Source organism: Lepeophtheirus salmonis, chromosome 12 (genome assembly GCF_016086655.4).
Source record: "Lepeophtheirus salmonis chromosome 12, UVic_Lsal_1.4, whole genome shotgun sequence".
In the NCBI taxonomy this organism is placed as follows: Eukaryota; Metazoa; Arthropoda; class Copepoda; order Siphonostomatoida; family Caligidae; genus Lepeophtheirus; species Lepeophtheirus salmonis.
Genome location: NC_052142.2, coordinates 11,380,771 through 11,393,719, shown reverse-complemented (window position 1 = coordinate 11,393,719; position 12,949 = coordinate 11,380,771). Strand labels below are relative to the sequence as shown.

Below are 12,949 nucleotides of genomic sequence, written 5' to 3'. Positions count from 1 at the left end.
CACATTTGGTATCTAGAGAACCAACCTAAATAAGAATAATGGAGGATCTTAAAAGTAAAACTTTGCCTTTATGAAATCGAAAGTAAATGCATGCTAAGTTCATATCCCTTAGAGTATTTAATGATAAATGCAGAAAAAAGGTATGTTCGGACGGAAAAATCAATATCAAGTTTATAGTCTGGCTACGGGATAGAAAAACGAGGAAAAAGCTAATAAATATTGAAGAATAATAGTATACCCTTAATAAAGTTATTGATGGGTGTCGGTTTCCGGACTATATGGAAATAGCAGATTATTTAAATAGAAAAACTAGTTCCAACTAATCGTCCTATTAACTTACTAGATGAATTTATGTAACGTGTTTGCCCTCAGACTATATAAGGGGGGACTTACAGCAAAAGGAGGGACATGAGAGAAGTGAGGAGTTGGATCTACGCGGAAAGACATATCATTCATGGTCATTTGGGTGATGTCTCCTCCGGAGCAATCGGATATATGGATCTGCATCCATCCACAATTCTTGTTCCTATGACTATCCTATTCACACGTCTTCTGGTACTCTCTTAAAGGGATCTCACTTCACTCGGTCGGTGGTATCCTTTAATGGAAGGATCGTTGATTGTGCAAGTGCCTCTTCATGTCAAGGTCCGTGATAGTGGCTTAGTTCTCGTTATTGTCATATACATAAATTCTTCCAGATCTCTACAGAATCATCGTATACTTATTTATTACTACTGAGTCTCTTTTGTCATTGGAAAACAAGTGCAAGATAATTCTAGACTCGTCAAGATCATGTGCTTCTCTTTTCTCGATATTTTGGTCTACAATGCATATTCTATTCTGATGTTACATATAAATATTCATTTAGAGTTTGAAGGTTCCACAATAAGAAATACTTCCCGAATGAATTACCCAGTGAAGAACAAAGAGTTTCATTTCTCATGCATAGCTCCTTCTTTGAATTCTGTTCCTTCCAAAGTTGCCTTTTTTTTCGTCTCTTATTCTGAGAAAAATATTTCATTGTTAAGAATCCTTCAGTTCCCTTGATATATATATATAATATAGAAATCCCTTGGGAAAAAATTAGAAGTCAATCTCAGACTCTCAATGAGTATGCACCCCTTTTTCTCTATACTTTTGTCTGCAATACATATAATATTTTGCTGCTATCTTCATATATAGAGTTTGATAATTATTGAGTCCTAAGTGATTATGTGATAACAAATTGTAAGTGACCTCTTAACTTCTGTAAACTTGCAATTTTGAAACTTAGTTAGTCTTAATCATCTTCACAAAAAAAATATAATAATAATTGTTTATCACCATATTGGAATATTACCCCATGAAAATTTAGTATCTCCACAATAATAAAAATTATTAAGAAATGTTTGCCATAATAGTTCTTATATTTAATTATTATTTATTTTAAAAATATTCATTAATGACATTAATACAGATAATATAATAATCATTAATACAGACGTTCAAAAATAAAAACTAACTATTTATATTTTATCCTGCATTTCTTTGATTTAAACCTATAGTACTATGAAAATGTAATATTATTTTAAGCTCTGAATAAAACAATTTTTTTATGTTAAATCCTTTATTTAACGAAACAAAGTCAAATTTCAAAATTTAGAAGATAATTGTTACGGAGCTTGCACCATGAAAATTCCACCTTTTTTTACCAGAGTGTACACAACTATTAGCCTTATTTATGAGATTTTTGCTAGATATTTTAAAATATTTAAATTCAACATGAGTAATATAATTCGCAAAATGATATTGGTTTTTTAGACTTCAACCCAATAGGATGAACGGAATCTCTCGCTTCTAATAAATTGACAAATAACTTTGTAAAGCATCGTCTTGGATTTGTCGATGTCAATAAAATTTGTCAAGTTTGTTCGCTGAGAATATCATATTGTGAACGTGACTAGTATGTAACGTAGTTAAATATAATAATAAATTAATAAATCTGAAGCCCTTTTAAAACAACCCCTATTTACACTATCAAGATAAATTTCTAGGAGATCTTGATCTTCGCCAGAAAATTCACAACTATTTCTCAAGAATCAAAAAGGTTCACAATCTTTAATTTTGAAAAACTTAATGATGGAAGAGGCTATGTATCCAAATATATAAAAAATAAATAGGCTTGATTTTCTATTCTTCCATAGTAAAATTAAAATTGGAAGAACTGAAAATAAATATATGAATTTGGAACAATTGTACCTGTCCTTTTTAGTTTTTAGTTTCACATTAATGCTTATTTTTTGATTTTCATATAATATTCTTAAGTTTCTAATTTTTTCTCTTAACGTATGTACTAGGGTGTAACCGTTTTTCAGTAATCTCATTTTCTGTTATGTATTGATGAAAAAGATATATTTGAAAAGGTTTTGTCTTCCAATGCCATTTTTGTAACCTCTAGTCATTTGACAAACATATTTTTAAAAGAAATTATATATTTGCAAAGGGATTGAGAAGTTTTAATTTTAAAGTTATGCTGCTTAATTTCAAAAGTTTCATAAATCTTTCTTTGTATAATATAATAAATTCTGGCATATTTGAAATTAACTTATCTTTTAAAAGAAGTTGTATTTATCATAAAAAGTAAATGGCTCAATATTAACAAAAATGCTCATGGCAAATTATCCTACATAGAATAATTTTATGATTCATGGATACAATAACAACAACTAGTTTAGTTGTTGAAACAATTGTTTAATTATAAGTACGAAAAACACTCGTATATAATATATAAAACTCATAATGTCCTTCCACAAAGATTCCCTCAATACAATTGATTTAGTAACTCTTCCTCCACCGCAATTTTGTGACCCTCCTCTCCTAGAAGCACCTACAGCTCCTGTTCTTCATGATATTACTACACCTATAGTGTTCAAGACTGGGAAGAAAGAATCCATGAACGTATGAAATATACATATATATTTATTTACATTATAATTTGTATTGTGTTACTACTAGATTTAATCTATATTCATAATTCTTAATCATAAAAAAAAGATGCCATTTAAAAATCTGGGTAAGATAAATCAATTTTAACAAAAAAAAAAAAAAAACTAAATATATATCATTGTCAGAAGTCACCTCGACGGATAAACTTTGGGAATTTACTCTCACGAGGAAATTTGGGGGAACCTTGTGGACACTTGAGACAGTGTGAAGGTCCTTATGATACAGTTCAAGAGTTCTTATTGCTATAATTGTTATGTTCATTTTGCAGTTTGACATGAGGGCGTCTGAAATGTATGAACAAAATAAATTACATCATATTAACTCCCCTCTAGTTGGTATTCATTAAAAGGAACTCTACTTGACAGCAATCCATAGCAAAGCATCTTCAGACGGAGACGAATCCTATTGGAGTAGGAGACACGGGACAGAAATTCACTCGCGGGTAACTTGCTTTTCAACTGTTCTATTTGATCAGAAAACTTACTAACGTGTTCATAACTTAGCTTTTGGCAATGCATGCTACTTGCATAGGTAGGCAGTAAACATGATCATTCATCCATCCATCTAGGGAACTCTTGACGAGTTGATCTCGATCTAGGGATTGGTGAAGTGACTGAGCGAATTAAGTGGACTTTTCTTCTATCTGCTCCATTTACCAAAACTAATCCGTCAGAATCTTTGATTTGAATCGAACAATTACAATGCGATTTCAAATTATTGTATTATTGTTTTCCCTCTTTTCTCTTACTTTCTTCCTGCAGCTAGATTAGCCCAATTCTTCCTTCTTTTTTAAATTTCGGTTCGAGCTACCAATTTTATAAAAAAAAATTAGGATCAATATAAATTATTAGATTGGTTGTCTCCATAAAGTCCGGCTACTATGGGTCTCGAGCCGAAAAAATGTCAAAGAGGAATTTTTTGTGGAGTAAAAAATAGTGTTTGGAAAAATCCACTTGAAGGAAAGATAATGGATTTCATATTTTGTTCAAAAGACCACATTATCAACAAATTTCTCGCTGGGAAACAGAAATGTAAAAAATACAAAGAAATTGGTCATTTCAAAGAGTCAAGTTCTATAAGAATGCAATTGAAAGTAACCGAAGGGTCATATTGAGAAAGATAGACTACTTTAGTCACTCACCTCCTGTACAAGTCCAAGTAAAATCTCTGAACGGAAAATATAGCTCTGCAATTCTAGATGCCGGGAGTGAGCCATCAATTGCAGATAAAAATGTATTAAAATATATCAAAATGCCTGTTAAAAATTTGGATAGGCCTTCACAGACACATTTCAATTGAGCTACTAGAGCTACTTTCAATCCACAAGAATTCATCGTTTTAAAAATATGTCTGTAAAAGGAGGAGATTGAAGAAGACGCTATAATTGTGTACGAAAATTTCAAATTTCTATTTGTCGTAGGTGTTAAGTAAAAACTAAAGGTTTTTACTTGAGTTTTATCCTAACCAAATTGATTGGTAGATGGAAACAACCGTGTGCCCGTATAATAATAGGTAGAAAATTACCTTCGGATAAAGAAGTTAAAGGCATGAGAGCTAACTTTGTGGAGGAGTCTTCTGGTATGTTAATAGATGGAAATCAACATTAACAGAGATGAAATGTTCTCCAAATTAAAATATATTTGATGAAAAAAGTGGAACATTAGAGAATATGCACATCAAGGATGATTTACTTTGCTTATAGAAAAGTTACGAAGAAGGAGTTAGAAGAATTTGTGACAAACGGAATAATTAAGTCATTTAGAAATAAACCTAATAGTTACTTATTTAGTATGTTTTCAAATGCAAAATTACACTAAAATATCCTCACACTTACCAACAAGGTTGTTTCAGATGTTAAAAAAGTTCCAATTTGACAGATTTTAGTTAAATATGATATAAAATGTGTTTTTGGTATGTTGCAGATATGGAAAGTGGAAAGTCTCACATGTTTTTCCCTTATATATTTAAATAAAAATAATTAATAAACTACTATTTATTGGAAATGAAAGTCGTACATTCAAAAATCACTGGTACGGAGTACAAAAGATAAAGAGTTTACAACAGCAGATAATTATAGTACGTCTTTGAAAAGATAATTAGCTAGAGTGCTTTAAACTAGGACAGACTCCAAAAAGCCGTGGCTGGAATTAGAATCCGGAGATAAACAGTGGATTAGGTATTGAAGGAATCATAGGAATGTTATGTCATATTGACACCAGATTCAATCTGTTCCTAATTAAGGTTGAGTTAATTATAGTACGGATGACTGATAAATATAGCGAGATTTGATTTCCCATCTTATTTCACTCATCTTTCCATCCGAATTAATTTCAAAAAAATGAATTTGTATTGTTCCCAACGAAAACATTTGTTAGAAATACGCGGATATTTTTTCATAACATCCCAAGGAAATCTCGGAAGTGGATCTTCCCAGCTTTGTAACCCAATACTACTAGCCAGAAGCAGTTATCATAGTACAAGAGAGTTGAATTTTCATATGCAGACACGTCCATTGATGAACAATGTTCTCAGATTCGGGATAACACTCTGAAGAGGGATTCATTCTGACACTTTTTGACTTCCTCTTTCCGACCTACTCTTTTCTTTTTCTTCTTTCCTTCCAATTGCCCTTTCATGGCACAAGGGAACAATTAAGAGGGTAAAATTTGTAATCCATTATTGAAGTAAATATTGGTATTTATTTTTGAGTGCAGAATCCATAACTGATCTCGTTTATACTCTCAGTGGTCTGAATTCTGATATATTTGGGATTATACTTATTCGATTTCGCATTTTTGTAGTGATTTTTTTAAGGGTTAACTAGCAAAAGGCAAAGTTACGTTAATATTATTAACGATTTCCATATCAATTTCATGACGTCATGCCCTTTAATAAATGATAATAACTAATAAGATAAAATAACCCAGTACTTTGTATTAATTAATAAAATATTAAATAATAGTTCTTAGTTATAATTGAAGTATTAAAATTATCTAATCATAGCAAATGTATTTCTTCATTTTTTCTATCCTGGTTTCTCATTCCCAAAGAAGGAGTTCATTCTACTGCTTTATGACGTCTGGTGGTAATGCATTTATTCTAAATGATCGATAAATATTTATGTAGATTGTCATAACATAAATGTATAAGAAAAGTCTGTTAGAGTTGATCCAATTTATTGAATCAAGAGCAAGAGACATAATTGCTAACCCAATATCGAGTACATTTTGTAATTTTAAACGTTATTCGAGGATTAATCAAAAAATTGGGGAAGATATAAGTATGGGAAAAAGTCCAAATTTCAGGAAGCTATTTGAACCACTCAGTGATGGCTATAAATATTATAAAAACTCATAAAGAATGCGAAAAAGGTCCGCTTAAAAATAGAAACCAAAATTGTATTTAGAAACGTAACATGGATTAAAGAAAAATCTATGGAGCAACAGAGAGTACAATTGAAAGTATCTTCCCAAAAAGATGGATTACCAAGATATATCACAAACTTCTCAAATAACTTCAGTGATTACCCATGAAATAGCTTATACGGGCGTTCAACTTTGTGTCGTGTAACATCCCTTTAAATGTTCTAGATCATCCTAATTTATCCAAGTTAATTGAAAAATATACTGGAAAGTTCTCCAGGTCGATGGGTGGTTAACAACTTGGTTGGGGAAGTATGTCAAGGAGTTTTGAATAGAATAAAAGAAGAGGTGAAGTAAAAGGATATTTTCGTTGCAATAGATTATATAAGAGATCATCAAGGAAGGTCAATGATGGCCATTTTGATTTGTCCATTGGACGGACATTTCTGTGGGAGACCTTACCGTATTGACTTGATTGATATTGAGATTGCAAACGCTAACAATGTAAAGAAAATCATCATCAACTCAGTTTATAAGTTATTGGGAGAAGATTTGATCTCGTGTGGACTTTAAGTCTTCAGCACTGATGCCACCTCGTATTGTCTCAAAGCAGGAAAAGATTTTTGAAAAAAGTTCTCAGAATTTATCACATTACATGTATTGCTCATGGATTACATAGAGTTCCAGATATGGTTCAACAAAAGTTTCCTCTAACGAACGAACTTATTTCCAATGTGAAGAATATGTTTTTGATTTATGGAAGAAGAGAGTATTTACTGCTTCGTACGAAATTCCCCTCGCTCTATCACCAATAATAACAAGATAGGGAACTTAGTTTAAAGCAGTGGAGTACTACTACCATATCTTCAACGTCTTCAGAGAATATTCAAATAGCCTTGATGAAGATTTGGCAGCAACCAGAAGAGCACAAGCAGTAATTAAAACTGATCCCTCAAGAGAAGAAGTTGTATTTATACAGGAAATTTTTCGTCAAATACCTTTGCCAATAACTGCGCTTGAGGAAAGATTGCATCTTCTTACCAGCCTAACCATAGTAGAAAATATCACTAAAAATTTAAAGGAAGAGCCATTCAAGACCAAGTTAAAAGAAGTATATACCTACAAGAAAGATAATAAGTTCAATTTCAATAAAGTGCATACCCTAAAACAATGCAGAATTTACATGGTAATGTTTTAGTGGCGGAAAAGACAATCGCCATCGTTCCAAGTCCATATTTCTTTGGTTTGTGTATATGGCCGGAAAGGACATCCGAATATAATGCAAGAGGAATAACAATTTCTAATTCTATAGGAACGACCTCGATCATTATTAATAATGCATCATCAATTAATGATTCCACTCTTCCCATAAAAGTAAATCCTAGAGAAGGTAAACCTTTTTATAAAAGAGCACTCCCAGATACAGGTGCAAGCAAAGCGTTAATTTAGGAGGATCTAATTGATATGTATGGTATCAAAGTAGACAATTCAACCAAGTAGATATACAAGCAGCAAATAAGATGGGACCCGCTTGCTCAAGCTCCACCGGTTTAAAAATTTCCCTGAAATGTGCAATGGAGGAATATATAGCAGTTACTAAATTCGCCACTCCAGACTTACAAGACGAACTATTACATTCTTGCCATCACTTGGCGTCACTAAATATTATTCCTAAGGATTTTCAAAGATTGTAAATATGTGTGGAAATAGACGTTCCTACTTGGTGATTAACGATAAAATTCATATGCGATAGGAAATTAATATGTTTCCACTCCTAACTACACCATTACAATTCACTAAACACCCTTTAATCTATCGCCCATTCGTTCAACATTCTACACTCAGCACCAACACTACAATACAACTTACAAGAACTAAATAACAAGAAGAAGAGTCTATTATATTTCTTCTTCTTTTATTATTTCATTTGAATAGGGTAAAAGTAAAATATAAAATATCCTTACGTTAGTGGGACTCATTGGTGATTGGAGACCTCTCACAATCTTCAATTAATACATTTTAGCAAGTTTCTTGGAGAGAGCCAATCTTTCTAAGGCAAGTGGGATCTGAGAAAATAGGTTTTCAGAAAAATATAAATATTGCAGATATTACGACAAATATACAGTCTGTTTTGGGAAACATTTGGTGCAAGCATTGTTATTGATTTTGGTATGGCTTTCGATTCAATATATCATATTTTTGTCCTAAGTGCTCTTTAGAAATTGCGAACACTTTTTAACACTATTAGTGCTCTTTTCTATTATGACACGTCAAATATTTCGATCCGCAATGTTCACTGTAAGTTTATTGTTCTAGACAAAAGTGGTCGACAATGTTGTGTTTCCTTTACTTTTTGTTGTTGCCTTGAAATTTTTAAACTGTATTGCGCTGAGTAAATATAAGGGGTTTGGAAATTACCTTGGAATAAAATGTCATTTGGTAGATTTTTACGAAAATGACTTCAATTTTATGTAGGCTTAACATTCTGAAAAGCAACGAGTGAATATAACAGATGTATCACTGTCCTTCAGAAGCAAATTTTCACAGAAACTGGGATTAAAAATCAATGATGACAAGACTTTCACTGTCCCATGGGATCAGTGTCCCCTTTGTCTTTGTTGAACAGTAGAGGATGCTTGTTGAATATATATTGTTGAGTATATGTAGTGGATTAATTAATTATTAAATGGCGTATGAAAGGACATTGCCCTCTTAGTTGGTCACTGTTCCATTGGAAGGATCACTAATTGTACAATGAATGGTGTTAATGTAACTTGCAAAAAAAGAATAGATCTCCATATTTACAAACTGATCTTAGGAATTATCGATGTAGTAACATCTCTTACCTCTGTTCATGAAAGTACTATGAAAGAGGAATAAGTATGGTCAAGAACACTCTTCAATAATGGATACATTTCTGCATTCAAGAGATTATGTACACAATTAGGAGGAGGCTACCCAAAATTTGTGCAAATATACTTGCTTATGCCACAAGAACACCCCACTAAGAGTAATGGAACTTTTTCAAGGAACTTACGGGTTTCCGTCTTCTTAGGGTTGCATCCAATCTCTTCAATTAGTCAATCAATGACATTTTCAATGAATTGGCTACTGCTCAAATATTTTTTGGTATGAAACCACAAAATTTGATTCAAACTGTACGGTTGATTTAATTCGGTATTAAATTTAAACGAGCCTTTTTCAAAGCTTACATGGAAACTAAGGACCTTGAAAATATTGCCCTTAGTGACAAAATATTTTCAGGTCATGATCTAGAGCTCAATAGAGTTTAATGTAATGAAAGGTTATCCTATTCATTTCCGAAAAATGGTAAATATGAACCTAACCATCTACTTCCTAGATATCTGAAATGTTAGTAGTGTTTTGGAGGCAACTAAATGCAAGAAGTTTTTAGCAGTTCAAAACTTATCCTCTTTGTGTGAGAAGAAGTTTTTGCGATCTCTGAAGGGAGTTCATGATGGGAGCAAATTCTGATCTTAATTTCAAATCTCAACGGACACGCCAATTTTGTATTTAATTTGCAAAAACTACATTAAGTTATATAATGACGAACAGCATGTCCATTTTGGTTGTCCTTCTCTTCGTAACTTAAATAAGTTTTTATCCATTAATTTAGAAGAAACTCAGCAAAATCCATGGAAAGCTGTGAGGTTATTTGAGTTTAATGTCACTTACGAGCAAATTAATGAGAGAATGAAGGCAGTATATGTTGCTATTAGCAATATAAAGGATTATGTAGCTCAAAAGTTGTTAAAAGATAGTAAAATTGTTACTTTAGATCTGAGATGCATCATGATTTGCTTGGTAATCTATTTTTTACATAAAAATTCAGTGGATACGTGGTACTCCTCGGAATTTTGGAGCTGATATGATTAACTTCTACCATTCAAACTCTACAAGACATTATAAAATCCCTTAGATTGTAATAAAAAAACAAAAAACATTATGAAAAATAAAGTAATTGTTGATCTTCCACCGTAAATTATCTACATAACTTTAATCTTTATATAATCTGTTTCCTCTCGGAATTGTCTTTCAAGTAAGCATATTTTGACATAAAACGCAACCACTTATAATCTGTAACGTCACTATTGTTAGAATTTTCAATTGGATATATAAATCCGACGGCTGGGGAAAAAAACAGATTTTGACAAAATACGCAACCACTCATCTATTATGACCTCAATATTAAAAAATGGTGGAAATCAAACATAAGCCATACACGCAGTATGGTAAAACCTTGTATTCCTATTAACCTTGAAGTTATCCTATAAACGTACTGAATTAGATAACTGAAGATTCTAACTCAAGGTTGCAAAATTTGTTGGTATATCAATGATGAGCTCTATGTAAAGATACAAAAATGTTATAGTTTAGATTATTATAAACAGGAAAACTTCATTCGAGTATATAGTTGAATCATGCAAAGTAAAAAGGAGGCATCCTAAAAATGATCTAGTGGTGAAGTTACAGGAGACACTGTAAAAGTCACTACGGAGACATGAAACTTTTACTACAAATTATGCAATTTGCAGAGTACCTTCTGATTCTTTGTGTGGTTTTTAATATCACTGGTAACTCACCAAGAATCTGTCAAAATAGGTGCTAACTTTGTATGGCATATAGGGGCTAGAAAATAGAAAAAAGAAGGAATAACTGCACGTCCAGACATGAATAACTATAATTGTTTAGAGAAAAGATGAGCAACTGGCGGTCCGGGGGCCACACATGACTTTCTTCCTCATTGTGGCCCGAAAATAAATTAATATTAATCTTTAAAAATGTCATGTGCCTCTCCAATGATAATAAGGGGAAAAAATTGCCCTCTTTATCATGAAAGTTGTTATCCATGGATTAGACGTACCAATAAAGCATTGTTAAAGTCTTGATTTAATCTGTTGTTATGACAAAAATATAAGTCTGTAGGTACCTCAGAATAATCCAAAAATTCTATGACATACAGCTGACCTCTATACTGGAAGCTATTTTCATCAATATAAATAAAAGAAATTTCGTTCCAGACTTCATAATCATTAGTTCAGTAACATTGATTCTCAAGTAAAATAGACCTAAATGCAATATCATAACCTACCGCCCCATATATGTTTTATGTACCTCCTATAAAATACAAACAGGTATATTGAATTGAATAATAATAAAATTTCTTCCGTTCTAGAAGCCAAGCCAATTACGATTCAAGATTTTAATTGTCATTTTCTTATTCTACAACAAAAATAAAAATAATATATGGAGGTTTTAGCCAGTTGGTCTTCCACTACATGAATTTTGTTACATAGTGTAATTGATGAATTTATAGTTAATTTTGACATATAGATTATAGGCTATATTAATTTTTTTGTATAATAAAATGTAATTCATCAAAAAGAGTACGTACTATTTTCTCCAAGAGTAACGTTTCTTAACCTTTTCAAAGCCTAAATTTGCCCCCAGAACATGCCAAGTTCCCTCCTTGCCGGTTAAGAATGACTATTCTAAATATATGGATTATTATAGATAGTTTTTTACAGAGAAAAAAACGCTTTTAGGATAAAAAAGAAAACGGCTGCAACTTATTTTATGCTTTAAATTATGTTAATTCTTTATTAGATCTTTGTTATCAAGATTACTTAATTATCTTAAAAATTTGTTGTACATCTATAACTTTTAGTTATTAAGAAATTTTTATTCTTAATTATTGAGCATTATTTTTTAACAAAATGTCAAATATTTTAACATGAAATTTATTTTCAAAGATTGGAACAACAACAACAAGTTTCATTATTAAGATCAAATATAAAAAAAAATAGATTATATGGTAAGATACACTTTTTGTATCAATTATAATTCCAAACATTTAGAATTTGTTTTTCCAACAATAATTTATTCTAAGTACATTAAGCAAAAGAAAGACTCCACAATTTTTATATAATTGTTTTTTTAATTAAGACCCAAATTTTGCAAACCTCATTTTTCTTTCAAAATATTAACGCATCCAACGGCATAAGATAATTGAGCAACTTTTGTGTTTTTCACTGTAAATATTATTGGTAGGGTATGTATTTACAGGCTTTATGTCTCTAAAATGATATATATTTATAATACTAGTATTTTTAAACATTACAAATATATTTCTCCAACTTTATATTAAAAAATCTGCATTAATAAATATATTCTAAAGAAAAGTAAAACAAATATTTCTTAACAGTACAAAATAAAATAAACTTACCACTATATTCCTTCCATAAATTTGTTCTCCAGTCGTTATATTGTTTTTTCTTTTTTCTTTATCATATTTCTTAATGTGAGTTTGAACTTGCAGCATATAAAAAACATAATTACCACATTTAATTTAAAATTTATTTTTGTAAATTTCAAGATGTATCCTCCTTTTTAAAGATAATTCTTCTTCTGATTTTATTTTGATGGCTAATCCCAATTACTTTTCTGTAATGTAAGAAGGTTATTGTTATGAATTTAGTACACTTCCTTTTGAAAAAAAATATAATCATTCAATTTTCTTTTAAATCCTTTTTGCTTTAAGCTTTATAAAATTAGAAATAAGAGAAAAATCGTTTTTGAAC

The 12,949-nt window shown here is 31.0% G+C and overlaps 1 protein-coding gene across 13 annotated transcripts in view; it reads right to left on the bottom strand.

Moving 5' to 3' along the window:
• Nucleotides 1-12,949, bottom strand: part of LOC121127193 (uncharacterized) — a 101,935-nt gene that overhangs the window by 61,053 nt on the left and 27,933 nt on the right. For 10 of the 13 annotated variants that reach the window (XR_011782719.1, XR_011782720.1, XR_011782725.1 and 7 more), the window contains exon 2: nt 12,595-12,812. The exons of the other annotated variants lie outside the window; for them this stretch is intronic. Coding sequence is in view for 1 of the 10 variants with exons in the window: in XM_071892150.1 (XP_071748251.1) it covers nt 12,595-12,690 (96 nt within the window). In the remaining 9 variants the exon portion in view is untranslated. The remainder of the gene's footprint in view (nt 1-12,594; nt 12,813-12,949) is intronic. 13 annotated transcript variants of the gene reach the window in all.